The sequence below is a fragment of the Zerene cesonia genome, chromosome 12 (assembly GCF_012273895.1).
Source record: "Zerene cesonia ecotype Mississippi chromosome 12, Zerene_cesonia_1.1, whole genome shotgun sequence".
In the NCBI taxonomy this organism is placed as follows: Eukaryota; Metazoa; Arthropoda; class Insecta; order Lepidoptera; family Pieridae; genus Zerene; species Zerene cesonia.
This window is the reverse complement of record NC_052113.1, coordinates 2,840,832-2,858,001: the sequence shown is the minus strand read 5'-3', so window position 1 is coordinate 2,858,001 and position 17,170 is coordinate 2,840,832. Positions and strand designations below refer to the sequence as shown.

The following is a 17,170-nucleotide window of genomic DNA, read 5'->3' as shown; positions in this document are numbered from 1 at the left end:
CTAGCTGTGCCCCGCTGTGTCACCCGCTTAAGTCGGCATCCCGTAGAAATATCGGGATAAAAAGTTGCCTATATGTTATTCCAATTCTTCAGTACCTTTTGCGTGAAAGAGTAACAAACACACATACTTACAAACATTCGCGTTTATAAGTAGGATTGTTTGTTATATTATCCAGTAATATTACCTCCTTGTATAAAGTAACATAGTATATTATTAAAAATGTTTTTCCTTACAGCGGTTTTAAAAGTATAAAGAGGGATTTTTTTGTAAGAAAATAACACACAAAGGGTATCAACTGAACAAAATATCTTATAAAAGGAAGCGTTCCATACAGATTTCTCAGCTCATTAATTTGTATAACAAATAAGTTAAAGGAGGATGTGGGGCGTAGAAAGGGTGATCATTATCACCAACTGACCGAGGGGCAAGGAATGAATACAATGTAGTCCACCCCTTTGTAATCAAAACACTCATCAAACGCTATGAATTAGGGACGCATGTATAGAAAACTCTATTAAAACTCTGAAAGCGTGGCGTATTTGAATTGTAATTTGTGGGGTATTGATTTTTAAATTCGTAGCATGGATAAAGCAGGTTAATGAAACTTCGCCACGGGGTTTAGTTATTTAAACATATGGTGGACATCTGTTCTAATTGAATTACATTGTATTGATTGTTTTTTCTATACATAAAGAGACATACATTAGTTATGATCAAAGTATAAGGAATACCCTGCTGTTATTTTTTTATTTATTTCTTTATTTTTTTTTTTGTGTCATAGTTGGCAACTGTGCAGGTTCGCCTGATGGTAAGCAATCACCACCGTAAACTTTGGTGACAGAGGTAGTGCCTCTGCGTATGCGCTGCCGGCTTTTAAGGGAAAGGGATTAGGAAAGGATTGACGACTGTAAAGAAGAAATGGACTTGGAAGGGTTAGGAAAGGGAAATGGGCCTGCTAGTTGTTAATAAATAATTAACCGCTTTCAAAAGTAATAACGCACAGTTTACACACGTTTTAGTACGTAAGATGAAAATTTTAATGGAATTTATACCACGCCGAACTTAGTGTGCATTCCTTGTTTCATTAAATAGCTTACTTATCATATTCTTTAAAACTTATCCGTAAATAACCGTCAAGATTACATAATCCAAATACTAAATAAGCGAATAAATTTGACAAACGTGATTTACTATGTTCTAATGCCCCTAGAGGTTAAAGTTTCGCCAAATAGTTTTCAATGTAGTGTAAGCCAATAGAAATTCATTATTCATGGCGAATCTATTTAACTGGGTAGCGGAATCGTGGTATTAAATCGTTGTGTGAGTTATTTAAGTTATTTATACGGCGATAGATTAGTACTTTATAGATAGAATCGCTACGGATGCTAATAATATATATTCATTGACATGTGATTCGGCGATACGACATTTATGAGGATATTTTACTGCGAATGGATTGATAAAGATATTATGAATCGTTTATTTGATGAGAGATGCTAGAGAAAAAGATATGCATGACAGATATCATAATATGTCACTGTAAAATTGTAATCGGTCATGTAATTGTGATCCGTAATGTACTCCTTAACTACTTATAAATACCAATTTACTTTGAAAATGTCGAAATGTAAAATGGGCATTCAACATAAGGTTATATCAATGCAATCACTTACCTTTTAAATTAATTCGGAGAACTTAGGCACATATCAACTTCTACTCATGAATTGAGATAAAAATAAAAATAATTTTTTTTTGCTAAATTTAATATCAATTCCATGAAAGAGTGTAATAGGATTTTACTCACAAATCAAATTCATTTTATTATTTTATTTATTTTAATTAATGGAATTAACTTTCCGACAATTTATTGAAACAAACCATTTTATTTTACATTATTATTTTCAATATACAACCCGAAACCATAATTATCTGTATTCGAAACATTCACTAATTGATTTAGTTATGGGCTCACTGAATCACAGTAATACACAACATACTGGTTTTACCTATATTATCAAAGAATGCAAAACTTGAACTTTCTAAACGGATCATTTTATGTACATTTTTAACAACTTAAAGTTCTGTTAGGTATCGTCGAATTCACTATAAGCTGTGCGCCATTCAACCCGCACAATTATCTACGTGAAATAGCGCCTGTATTAGGTTCATTTACCTTGTACCGGTTTTAACTGGATTACACTAACAGTACAAATGATACTGAAGACTTTGTTTCAGCAAGTATTTAGTTTATTTAGTTTCGAATAATGGAAGTATATTCGCTTTTGTCTATCGAGTACGATTACGAAGATAGTCCAGCAATATGAAACAGACGTTTTGGGCATATCATATATAGGTTCACACTTAAAAACGGATGTAAAGGTCCATGCTAATTCAAAAAGACAGGCAGCCAATAGCGTTTTATAACATCTTAAATTAAACATACGTTGTTTATATTATACCAAATGGTCACTAATAGACTTAAATATCAATAGATACATATATTTGTTAAACATATTTAAGCCTTCTAGGAACCATCTGGTATTCAGTATCAACACGTAAATTAAGGGTAGTATATAAAGTAATTTGTAAGCCGAATTATTTTTATAATTAAATGCTTTCTTGCCTTGTCTTTTATAGTATAAATCTGTAATGAATTAGCAAATCGAGTACTCTCATAGCAGAAAATGTGAAGTCCTGTGTCCCCTAATGGAGTATGGGGCAGCTGATATACATCTGTTTCACTGATAAATTTTCTTTATGTAAAAGTAAGTGATCAGCGTTCTATTCCCTGCCAGACCGAGACACTTTGTGAGTTCCCACCCACAATTGAATCCCGGGTTCTAGGCTCACGCGTTAACCGCTGCACCAAAGAGGCGGTCAATCAAAGTTACAAGCTTGCAAAACACTTTAAATTAAACACATTGAACGGCCTAAAATATGCAATATATAATATATATATATATTGTATATTTTTTAATTTGTTTTCGACCCCATCCAAGAATGGTAAGGATAATTCCAGTCTGAAACAAAATTCTATAGTATATTTTATCGAGGTAACACGATAGCCTCTCGGCTCGCTTCTTATAAGAGGAAATGTTTTCCTAAAACAGTCTTGCTGTATTGATAGAGATAACGTTCCTAGACACGGAGTTAAGAAGGTTTTCTAAAACAAAGGCGGAAGATTAGAAGTGATATATATGGATTATCAGGCAGCCAGACGGGATTTTAGCGAAATACGCTGCAGTGCCAGCTACAATATTTTCATTCAATTAAGTAAAGTATTGTAATATAATATTACACTTACATAGGACCAGTAGGTATGGTTTTACGGTTTGTTGTAAAATAGTGGAAGATATTATATAGCAATGAATTTAGAGGAAACATAATATATATTGAATCATAATAAATTAGGGTAATAGGTAGGTAAATGGGTAAATATTAGTTGTATAATGGGTTTGTATTGTTTCTGAATTCAATTGATAAAAAACACTCATTTGTAAGCTAGATCATGTTTCTTTTTTAACTTTACAGTAATTTCTTTTTTATTAATTCATCTTACAATCCTTTTTCGTCGCAAGCATGTGGAATTAGGAAATGTTCAAACTACTATTTGTTTTCGCGGTACCCTACGCAAATGGAGCTTATTTAAATGAAGAGTGTGCTAGTTTAAAGGATCACTTCTCGTATGTTTTTACACCGCATGTCGCTGTAACACAAAACATGTAAAGCGTACGCAGCGCCATTGTTTCAACGACTGCGCTCACAATTCTGAGTAGTCTAGTTTTTGTTTTGCGACAGGCGTTGAATAGTACGAATCTCTTGTGTTTTAGAGAATGTTCATTGAATATTATTTTATGTCATTTTATGTTTATGTTGTTGTTTTTTAAGAACTCTTCAGTTGTGTTAATAGTGTAAATGGTATAGAGTATGTTTTTAAGTATAAAAAAGTATTTAATGCCACAAATAAAAAGTAAAATCGTGCCTAAAAAAAGAGGTTAGATTAAAATCCCTTCAAGAGCTGTATATATTTGGAGAATATTTGTTTTCATGTTGTCTGAGTGATTGTCTGACCGATGTATCTGACCGAAATGTTACCAATATAAATATCGCAAAAATCTATTCATTTTTATATCCTGCGTGAAAGGCCCTAGGCCGCTCTGAGTGATTACTTTTATTTCGCAATATATTCGAAAAATAATAAAACATATTACGTATCGTAAAGTGAATTGGAATTGCTGTTAAAATTTTTATTGCGCCGATATATCACCAAAGTATGAGACGGTATAAAAATTGTTACAATCGAGCAAAAAGCGGCGTCACGCCGTAACTTGGACCAATAAATATTCCTAACTGCGTCTGTAAGGAAACAAATGCTTGAAAGCACAATGATGGCCGCCAAAACACAATATTGCGGGGAATAAGTGACGCGTGGCCAACGTATGCGAAGAATCGCGATGTTTATTTCGATATCGACTGGTTTAAATCATGTTTATTGAACAATTCGAACTGCTTTGGGGTATTCTACTTAGCTTTGTTGTGGGATGATTTATAGGAGAGATTTTCATACATAAATACATATGGCGTTTCTTTAAGGTTGTTAGTTTTTTTTTTAAGTAATTTACAGGTGGGGAACAATTTACTATGTTAATTTAAATCATTAACATAATAGACTGTGATTATGTGACCGATCGTGTCAGTCTCCTCGGTACAGTGGTTAATGCGTGAATGATCCATATGCAAAACCGAGGGACCTTTGTTCGATTCCCGGTACCAATGCTTATGAACATTCGCAGAGGTAGTGCATCAGCGAATACGGTGCTCGCTTTATAGGATAAAGGATAAGCAAAATATTGACGACTTGAAAGAAGGAATGGATTGGGAAGGGCGAGGAAAAGGTAACGGACATCCAGCTCCCCAGTAAGGCATTTGTTTCATTGATTGATTTTTTTACCGGCAAATACAGTGATCAGCGTTGTGTGTCCTGCTGGATTAAGCCATTTTTTTGAACCCAGGACCAACGGTTCTACGCTTACGCATTCACCACTCTACCAAGGAGGAGGAAACTTAACATAATGTCACATTACAAGGTTTACACCAACATTGTAGAACAAACACAATTACCAATCATTCTTAAACATAGAACTAAACTTTTATTAATATTCCAACAATTTATTGCACTGAAAATATACACGTATAATATTTGTTACTTCCCTTATGAACATTGAAACATCCCAGAAAACATCGCAAGCTATCGATTTGACAGCTGAAAAGTGACATAATAATATTTATGAAAGAATTCCTTGAGGAGCGATGATAAGTTTTCCTCTAACGCTCGAATAATTTTGACCTCACTGAGCACATGATTGGGCGACAAAGAGCCCATAATAAAGTTATAGCAGTTTCAAACATTGTACCTAACTACATTTTATATCCTCGTCAGTGATTCCGAATTTTATTGTGTATAATGCCAACTTTATACTAAGGCAATATATTATGCTCGATGAGCAATGCAGGTTTTCATATTGAAGGTGACAGTCGCAATTTCTTTCTGTGTTTGTTGCGCTATATCATCGTATAATGTTGGTACATTGCTTGTGTATAATAGTGACAGGTAAGCATTTTGTATCAAAATATTGTTCAGTTTGTAAAAATAGCTGAATCCTCGCTGGTATTTTTTGAAATATGCAAATTTTTATGTTTTTGGTTTTGTCAACGGGTGCGTTAGTTTTTGTACATGTCATGAATTTATTTAGTCTTGTTTTACCTTTAGTTTGAATTCTATTAGTGAATAGATATAATTATGATATATTATAAGAAGTTTTTTTTAAGATACATAATTATATACCAAATCTCGTAGTATCGTACATTCTTAAGAGCACAAGAATTGAAAAGCAGTTTGTATACGAATGTTTGTGAGGATGGATATATGCATATGTGTATGTATGTTTATTACTCTTTAACGCAAAAACTACTGAACCAATTGCAATTAAATTTAGTACGTAGATAGCTGGACAACTGGAATAACACATAGGCTCCTATTTAACCCGATATATCTATGGGATAGAAACTTACACGGATGAAACCGCGAAACGCAGCTAGTGTTTATATATTTATAGGTTAATTATACACTTATTCAATATGATACTTTAAAAAGTATGTAAGTAGGTACATAAAAAAATTAAATTTGGATAGGAAACTTTTTAATAAAATATTGGATGAATTCAGAAAAAATATGTACAGGAATGTCATTAATGGGTTGTCACAAGTAACAGGAATGTCATCAATAACTTTGTAGTGTATATAAATATAATATTCTCTGCATTTTATTTGTACTTGTAATATCATTTATGTCACAGACGTTGTTATTAGGTTCTTCTTTCTATAATAATTGCTCATTATTTTGCGTGACGTTAATTCGTTTGTTTCTCTGTAATTACATAAGTAAAGGTGAAAGTGTATGATTTTACAAAAGAGTAATATGTTTTGTGTATTATACGAAATACAAAACGATTGTTATTGCGTGTGAACTCTATTAGTTAAATTTTAATAAGGCATTTGAAACAAGGAAGTTTGGAATGACAATATTATGACACAAGCCTTCTTTTAGAAATATTTTTGGTCATCCTTGATTCGACATACGTGCGTGTTTTTTTTGCTTATCACAAGTCTTATTTTGCATTAGTTGCCTAGAACAGAACACCATTGTCAATGGCGCTTAGGTTTTTATTTTAGATTAGGTTTGCATTACTTCTACTGCACGTTGATGATGCAATAAATTACTTTAGCTTACGGTTGATAGAAAGTATCGTATAAGTAACTATAATTATTGGCAGTAGAGTGGTCTGTTGGCCCTTATACCAAAGGTTCTATTCAAGACTTGATATTTCAATAGTACCATCCTCACAAGAGGCCACATTGTATAGAATCTACATTGAAACGCTATTTTTGCAAAGATTAACTGGGGACAGAGGAAATCCCTCACAAGAGTCATCAAGTCATTTGCCTAGATTGCAGCGTAGACGGGATTTAACTCGTGACGGTTGATAGCCCTCAGTTTACTCACAGTTGGCGGCCGGACTCTGGGGCATTTAGGAAATTTGCATGCCAATACGACTGGGACGGGAATAACGAAGAAAGTTTAAGCTGCCTTCGTTCTAAAAGGAAGTGAATTGCCACTTACCTCGCACAATGTAATTTTAGATTTCCCCAATCGACATTGTGGTTTAGGGCCGTTGAAGGATGCGATGCCTTTCATTGGGCACGTACCTTTTCGCTTTTGTGTTAAGGGCGCATCGATTTTTGCTGTACATTTGACGTAAATGATGATGTAGCGGAAAATTGCTTATTGACGTTGCTCCAGATTTATATAAAAAGCGAAAGGTCACTCACTTCGTCACGAAATTTTAAAAACCACAAGCCGCAATTATCAGAAATTACTTTGTAGTTAGTATTTGCGTGCCAATCCACATTTTGGTATAGAGCTGCATAGCTTCTAGAGCTGTCGTAAGTTTGTGTGAAAGCCCTTAATTTTTCGTACTGACAACTTAAGTTTCAGTCGATAGTAAGTTAATAATTAGCTGTGAGTCATTTCAAAGAACAGAAATAGTAGTGCAGCGAAGTCATGCTATTTAACCAGTTGCTAGGCAAGACGAATACTGCTCAAGAATGTTTTATGCCAAAGTTTCATCCGTGGTCCCTTTGAATAATACTCAACATTAATATACGGACGGCTCTTCGTCGCTGTATAAGAGGATATAATTAATTGTCTAGGAATACTTAGAAATGGCCACTACTAGACGTAATTGCTTGACTCGATTTATGTATAACATTTGTTACGTGGTCTATAGCTTTTATATTTATTTGTTTGTTGATAAATAGTTAGATGTGACTTAATTGCCTTGGTATATATAAGCACGGAAACCGTATGGAGACCGAGATGTGTATATATGTACTATATTTATATGATAAATAGAGTTAAAAACACGCTTCACTCATAAAATTCATGTATTGTCACGGATCCTTGATAAGTTTACAAAGTTTTAAATTAAATCAGTACATTGAAGCTAATAAAAGCATGTTATTAATAAAATAGATTATGTATTGTTACTTAATATATTACGTAATTTACATTTATATTCAGTTTAAGATGGTAGGTTGTGTTAATGTAAAACAAAAAAGAGTAGAGAGATTATTGGATGACAATTACTGCATTTGAATTTTTATAAATATGTTGTGTTATTTTATGATATCTTGAGGAAATGGAGCACATTTTCATGCTATTTCTATTTTTCGTATGATGTTGTTTAAAATAAATCATTTCAAATTGTTTCTTATATTGACGTGCAATTAATAATAATTATTTTATAACAAACACGAGCAAAAATATTTATTGATTGTATTTGTTATTTAAATATGTCTTTTACTTTTTCCAAGTATTCGCAAATAAGCATAGTGACATTTAATTCACTGTTGAACAATAAACGAGTTCAATATTTTCATTCAATGCAGCTCTCAGGACAATATTACTTGAGGGGATATTTATGTCGTTTCATTATATGAAACTACGCTACAATTCCGCTGCTTTCTATGGAATGTTACAAAGGATATTATCCAACGTTACGCCTAGCAGTATTGTTTTTCACAATTTTAAAACAATGCTATGTAAGTCCGCTTCCTTTGTTCTCTGACAGTGGAAAAATCAAGCAACGCCTGGTTCGCGACGGGCATAATTTTTCATTTTGCGCAAACAAAAATGTGTAAAGAAATCTAGGATGCTCGGTACTAAAATATATTTTTCAGCTGTAATGAAATTCTTAATAAACCTCCATTACATTGCATTGAGATCAGTAGGAATTAGGTTACGCTTGTACGAGATAAAGCATCGTGATAAATAAAATAAGATTATATTATGTGATAAGAATAGGATAGTCTTTCTCATACATTATTCTTTTATAATTTTGTGACTATATTAAATTTAATAACAAACTCAATTATTTGAGAACATATTTAATAATTTTAGAGTTATAAATCAAAAGGGGGGCTGTGCTGAAAATTAATTTTATCGTAATAAGAATGTACTGCGATTCTACACAACTGCCTAATTGATGGAGTCAGTTGATAACAAATCATAGCCAGTCGCAAAGACTATTTACAAAGTGAGGGTAGTTGGATCGAACGTTGAGTAAACAACGTACGAACACTTAGGCTACGAATCTCTATTCGCCCTGTTTCAAAACAAGGCGATGATGATTAGATTCGAGGTCTAAACAATTTTTTTCAGGAAAAGGTGACAACTATATGATAATTACTTTTCAAAAAATGTTAAACCAGAAGTTGTATCTAATAGCTAAAAAACCTGTGAAAACGCGGGAATTTACAATGTTTGTATATAACCGTTCGTTTAAATTAATCAAAATCGTTATAAACGAGTCGGTGTCATACAAACATATAGGGGAAGCTAGTAAAATTGTAAATCGTTAATCGTTAAATATTTATAAATGTTAAAATATTCAAAAAATTATATTGCATTTTCACATAATTATTCATTTAAATCTCTACATTCGTTAATAGGTAGATTTAGGTTATGTAGCAACGTACATTTACGTTAATAGTAGTTAATTGTAATAAAAAGTAATTGTAATAAAAGTAAAAAGTACAACTTAGATTTATTACAAAACATTATTTACACATTTGTCGCTTGCGCCAGCTTCACTTTCTTTGATCCGGGACATAAGAATTACCTTAATGTTAGGAAAGTATGTCCCTATTCAGTAAGGATGCATTCTAAATATTTATAACCGAAATAAGCGGTAGATTTTAAAATATATCATTATGAGCAATTTTGAAAGGATAGAAAAAATTTGATCGCGCGGTGGGATTCGAACCCGTGTTTTTTGCCAAACCGTAGCAACTCCTAGCCTATCGGCCACCCGTGATCCCGCCACAGTAATCGAATTTCTTTTATTTTATATCCTTATGAACAATCAAAACATTACAAACCTGTATTTATTATTATATAATATTGGTGCAATTTGGCAGAGAAATAGAGGGGAGGGTTATAAAGCATTTTTACTTATTATGTTTGTATTAAAAATCTAGAAACACACACAAAAATTAACGTTATTTCACCATTAAGATAATGTAAAAGTAAATTCGTTCGAACAAAATTAGGAATGATAAATCTGAAGGAAATACAATTTTTTCGAAACAATGTTCATTTGTTACAGCACGTCCCTGTCAACCATTTCGACGTTTTTTCGATCATTATCACCGTTTATTTAGTCGTTAATATATCACTGTCTAACAAATTACTTACTTTTTTGTTGATTCTGAATTTGTAATACGGACTTACGGAGATTATCATTGCTTTATAACAATTTGTTTAACGGAGAGAGAGGAGAGAAAGAAAAACTAACATAGCTTCAAAAGTATGAGTTGTGTATTGACCGACTTCATAAAAAGGACTTCGTCTTTGTTAACTTATTTTTTTTTGCTGGGTGAACTGATTTCAATGAATAGTTTTTTTATTTAAAAGCGAATTTATATGAGCCTACGAGGGAGGCCGGCGAATTTATATGGGCCTCCCTCGTAGGCTCATATAAATTCGATCTAGTTCTAATAGATGCATGCATTCATTTTTTGTTAATAATTATTATAACAATATGGACAACTAGAACTAATGCTTCTATAAAACATTTACGCTTCCATATCTTATTCGTTATAACGATTGGTCGTGAGCGTGGCGTCACTCGCATCTAACATTCTTTATCAATAAGTAACTACAAGACATTAAAAACTATCAGAAAAACGTATTAAACACAATCGCGAACAAACTATTATCATAGAATTTCCCGTTATTAGCATCGTTCATTAAACCCCGGCAACGTTCCAAAAATGGCAGCTTAAAATTAAAATTGTGCCGCGGTAATTAATCCAGAACATAACTAACAGCTCTTAACGATCCCCTGTTCATAAATGTAGCCAAAAAGTTACGAAAACTTGCATCATAGCTTAAAATATCTGTAGGCATTAGGGCCATGCTTTGAACTGAATACTTATTACAAAAAACACCGTCAAATTTTAAAACATACGACATCAAAGCGGTTCGAACAAAAAGCACAGGGTAAAAACAAAAATAGGAACTTATTATCTCTGCTTAGGAGTCTCTACGTTTGGCAGTTGGTATTCGAATATATGGATAAACATTTAGTTTGTATACATATTACATCAGTAATGCTATTGATCGAGATCAAATTAAGGCAGATATTAAATTACAAGAGGTCAGTAAACGTCAGAGGTCTGAAAACTGTAGATCACTGAAAGCATAACGATTCTTTCTCTGCAAACGTATCAGTCTAATAAAAAATAAATAATTTACCAAGCAAAAATCTGCCAAAACTCGACATGCGACGTATTATCTACAGCGCTTTATGATAGAATTGCAAATTTAAACCCTTTGTAAGCATTTCAGATTCGGAAACACAAATTCGCTTTTACGGTCATTTGCATGTTGCTGTGTCGTAGTTGTGGCGATTCCGAATTGTTAAGTCGTCTGATAGGCTGTTTATAAATATTTAATTCCATCGAATGGTTTCAATTAACTAGAACACGAGTGATTTATTATTCCCACTATACGGGGTACGAATTATAAATTACTGGCAACTTTATTTAACTACATGTTTCTCAAAATCTAACCTATGATTTTAATGTAACGTTATTAAAGATTAAATTAACAATTTACAGGTTTTTCTTTTTTATGCGTGTTTTTGTCACTGTATTTTTTTAACCATATGTCCTAGATCAAGCCGAACCGAGACCCCGGTTACAATATATAATATTAACTCGTTTGCGTAACGTAAGCTAAGTAAATCTTTGCAGCCCGTCACGTAATTAGCTAACGCTAGCGAGTGCTCACACGACGCCATAAAATACCGGCGTAAGCTAACAAATCCAACCCAGTAATGCTTACTAGGCAAACATAAACAATATGGTGCGATCGACCCTCTGTAAGTGGGACAATTCATTCTGCCCTTACCAACATGTGTTCACGTCATAAATAATGCACACCTGTAACTAGATTGCGCTTAGATAAAGAAATTTAATATACGCATTCGCTGGCTTGATTTATATAGCGAGTGTAATGTACAAGTTTGATGTATTACTTAATAACTCAGTTAACTCCTAGATTAGCACTATGATTGAGTACCACTAGGGAAATGGATAGCGTATCACTTTTGCGATATTGACAAATGTTGGTAAAGTAAACAGTTTATTATCCTTGCTAACACCTAACTCTGTCTATCTGTAACTTCTTCACGCTTAAACCATTTAACCAGTTTGCATGAAATTTGTTACAAAGATGACCTGAGATCTGAGAAAGGATATATATAGGATGGTTTTTACAGGAATGGGAACGGGAGTTATGCGGGTAAAATCCCGCGACAGTGAAATCGCCGTGGTCAAATGGAAAATACCCCTTGAACACGGCGATGTCACGGGCGTAAACCAATTAAAATATATTGCAAATTGTTTGCTTAATAATTAGGTGAAGTAACTAGTAAGTTGTTTGAAAACAAACAAAAATGGAATTTTTTTTTTACAAAATGGATGTGTTCGATTTTAATAATACTGTTTTGTAAATAAAAATAGAGAGCGGATATACGTAACCTAGATCTATTACGTAGAATTCAGTATATACAATGAATTTAATGAGGTATTCAATATAAAATTAAGCAGCACCTAAAACATTTATATACGAGCTTTGAACAATACGTAAAAAATTGTAACGCGAAATTTGTGGTGAAAATATTACTGCGTAAAGTTCCCTCTGGTTTATAACAAAAGAACAAATTATATAAAGAATTGTATTCATTATCTTACATATTGTTTGTGCCCATTGACTTCAAGTCTAATTCTGTTCCATTCTAGACGACTCTGTTATAAGGTTCGACAAAATAACGTTTACAATTTTGTACAAGCCAATGAGCTGATATGATTTAGCTAAATACTTAAAATATATCGTGTGGAAATTTCGCAATAAATAATACATTTCTGTAGCTATGAAGATGATACGTTCGCTTACTTTAAAGATAAATTAGCCTTAACTAAAATGAGTTATCTGAATTATCTAATAATAACAAATTTTACGCATTAAAAGAGTAGTAGCAGTATTATAAATTACATCACTTGTTAAAAATGAGAACAATTCTGTTCTTGCCCGTTCAATTATAATAATGAATATAGTTAAATACAATAGTACTCGCACGTCAATTCGTCATCAGTTCGTATTGTTTTTGTCATTTACATACCACGTTAGATATTAATAAACATTATATTTTAAGAGAGAGACACATTTTTAAGTATTCTTTTAGTGATTGTATTAGATCTAAAGGAATCTCTCTTCTTCAAGTTTATGAGAATGTAATAGTATGTAATTGCTACCGAAGCGTTTTCATTGGTAGGTAATATCATGGTTACATCATCGTACATGCTTTGGTAACTTAGCTATCATATTAATGTTGTAATTAATATCCTTTACGTAGTTCAATATGCCTCGAAGCAGATTAAGGGTTTATTGTTTGGCAATTACGCCCCCGACTAGACCCTGCCATTTTCAATTATATGTCATATTAAAATAGTATCGTGCGTGAAAATTAATTTATTAAAATATAATGTAATCGTAATGAGTACTGTCAAAAAGAGATTATAATAAATACAATTTTGTTAATTCTCCATAAGCCGACATAAGTCGGACCGCGATACAGTATTGGAAATGCAACGCAGCTAATGGAAAAGTTAATTTTAAACGAGCCAATTTCACAACGTATCGAACTGACTGATTAATTTGGATTAATTGCTCGTGTGCCTTCTATTTCGAATTTTAGTTTGCTATTGTCAGAATGCTTTGAATGGAAATTCGCTGTTGCGTAGTATTTTGGTTAGCATTGTAGGCGGAGTCACAATTTATTAATTACTTTTTTCGTGACATGTAAGTGTAATCAATGTTTATTGAGTCTAGACTCTCGACAATAATGGATAAAATCGTCAGTAATATATTCGAGTACTGCCAATTTAACTTGAAGTAGATTTATATCAAATTTGTTTCAAATTTCATTACAAACAAAACGATTTATCACGTTGTAATACGAAACAATTAATAAAACATCGTAGTAATACAAATAATGCTCGTGAGTTTTCCTGTAAATAAATATCGCGCGCTTAATTTTCGCACCAGCTATATTTCAAAAGCCTTTTTTTCCTGTTTGATGAAGAGCAAGTTTCATTACAGGTTTATGAAAAATTCCATTCTGTCTACAGATGAGATCCTGCAGCGTTTTTTGACGTCAGTTTTCACACGTTCCTAAAGGCACAACGAGTGAATAACTATCTTAAATACGCTTTAAAATTGTTGTTTTTAGTCTGTTTTGTTCTTAATGCTACTGTTTTTCTGCGTCGGTGTTTTGTTTGATTTAGTTTAAAGCTTTAATATTTTAGTAATTAAAAATGTGTATGTAAATAATTTCAATTATTTAAATAAACTCGTCGCATTAAATATCATTTTTCTTTAATTACAGGTACTCTGCACACGGACCATTCTAGCCATGTTGTGACAAAGAATAAAACGCATCCCACAATGCATTTCCTAAAGTACTTCTACGATGTCCTAAATAACAGAACTATATTATTCATAATAGTGTTGCTATCGCTCAAACTGTGCAGTCCCCAGGACTTAAGTGACGATTTCGAAGACAGTGCCGAGACAATATCAAAAATGAACGCAGGCAGAAAGTTCACTAGAAATATCGGGGTTGCGAATCCGTGTAGACTCAGTGAATTACTTTGTGATACGGGCCAGTGTATATCCTTAGATAAATACTGCAACGGGGAAGACGATTGTGGGGATAAGAGCGACGAGCCAAAGGCTTGCACTCGTAAGTAATTACTTTGGTACCCGTATTAATAATTGTATGACGTAGTAAGTTGCTGACATGGATAGTGTTTCAGTTTTATTGCGTATTATTTTTAGTTTGTTTTGGTTTTGTGTGTATTCAAATGTTACGTAATTTTAAAATATTTTCAGTTTTCAATTCAATCCATTAGTTTTATTTTTAATCGTAATTTTTGTGATGAACGCTTCTACTATATTTGCCAAATCAATTTTAGTTATAGACGTATAGTATGCATTATGAAACTTCTAAATATTGTATTTGAAGGAAGGTGGGACTTCCATGCTTTAAAAAATAACGAAGAAATTTGTAACTAGCTAAAATAGATTTTTAGAGAATTGACGCACTTCGTCAAGCGCAGAATCCTTCTTTGTCTGTTCGACCTAGGAGGCTATGACTATGGTGCTACCCCTAACGACTGCAAGCAATATGAAAATTGTTTAGTAAACACACTTATTTTACTGTTGTTAAAATGCCTCGAGTTCATGTATTGCGTAATTAGAACACATAATCCTTAATCTGAGAACAGCATTTTCAATAATCGTGTATTACGTAGTTTAAGATTAGATTACATACGTAATCTAATCTTAAACTATGTGTATTGCGTAATAATTATTTTCATGTATATTAGTGGAATATGAGCTTGTTGTTCATTGCTTCTGATGTATTTCTAAAATCTTAATGGTAAATCTTCAACACCGTATGGAATACATCGTCTCACCTCTACAAAGGAACACGATTTGCCTATTGAAAATTCGGTATAACACATTCGTTTTGAAATAGAATATTTCAAACAAATACAGACAAAGCTTCAAATAAAGTCATTTTTCTCTAAAGGATATAACGGTGCTAGACCAAATTTTCAGGCGCGTGACAAGAATCTTTGAGATTCCCTTTGCCAGCGCTGTGCTTTACATTTCCTAACAGTACCTGACTCGGTCCAGAATTTTGTCTTTTTTAAAATGTTTCAGCTGAAATAATAATATTTTATTTAAGAGTGAGATTAAAGCGACTCTCTTAGAGCTTAGCTGCTTTTGCTAAACGTAATAAATTTATTAAAATATCTTCCTTTATTGCTTTCTATGCCTGTTTTAAAGCTGCGTCATTTTAAATAAAATAAATTAAAAGAATCACGATCACAAAAGGAAAATCTAGAACCCCGCCAGAACGTCAACGGAGATGCTGCGTCAGGCGGATAGAATTGGCTTCCCTTTGTTATACTCATCCCACCAAGTTATGCAGAAAGACGGCCAAAACATATTACATTTAATGTTTGGAGATTTGCGTAACCCACATGGAACTACGTAACGTATTGTTATTAAAATTCGAATAAAATCCACGTCAGACGAAATGTCTCATTCGTTCCGTTTATTTGATGTTGATGAAATGTTTTTTCTTTAACGTAATTTTGAGAGTTGGATGATTTGATTTTCGTATAGGTTATTTGAAATACGTTTTTCTTAAATGATACGATTATTTATGAGGTTTTTAATGTTGAATAAGATTTTTGTGATTTTTTTTTTGTCATATTCTTTGTGAAATATGGATGAATGTTTTTCGTGAATTGCTTTTGTCTTGATATAAATTTGCAAGGAATTGTTGGCATTATTATATTTGTAGATGGTTTGTTTATATTAGCAATAAAATTTTGGTTTAATTAATTGCTACGCGTGGTACTTAATAACAATTAATTACTCTGTTTGGGCTGTATTTGTATGCAGTAATGATTATGAACCAAAACGAATAAAAAGTTGTAAATGTAAAAATTGTACGCCTTAAAATATTTGATATTGAATTCACAAAGTGACAATGCATTTTACAATCATAAATTTACCTCCATAGAACTTTAAAATAAATTTATTAGTGTGGTCGCGCCAATATATATTAATTTCGATATTAAGCGGACTGTACAACTTAATCTACGTGGTGTAGCGAAAAAGGGAAAGACGGGAACACACGGCACATACCTCGTCTGAGGGAGTAGCGTCCAAGCAAGCACGCGGCACAGCACCACGAGGTCAAGGGTCCTCCAGCTTGGGCCAGGCAGACCAGATCCAGTCCTTCACTCCACACACACTCACGCGGCGGTTCAGTGCGACCAAATGGGAAGGGGGGTTACACTAGCACAATGACTGAGATATCTAGAAAACCTCGTGAAAGTTCTCCGGCGGTTGCGGGTTACGATCTTTATGAAAGATCTCTTCGATTGATGCGGTGACAAGAAA

General features: G+C 33.0%; 1 protein-coding gene across 1 annotated transcript in view; it reads left to right on the top strand.

The window, feature by feature from the left end:
- LOC119830981 overlaps window positions 1-17,170 on the top strand; it is a 56,092-nt gene that overhangs the window by 11,519 nt on the left and 27,403 nt on the right. The window contains exon 2 of the mRNA XM_038354175.1: window positions 14,574-14,930. Within this exon, the coding sequence (XP_038210103.1) occupies window positions 14,633-14,930 (298 nt within the window). The 5' untranslated portion in view covers window positions 14,574-14,632. The remainder of the gene's footprint in view (window positions 1-14,573; window positions 14,931-17,170) is intronic.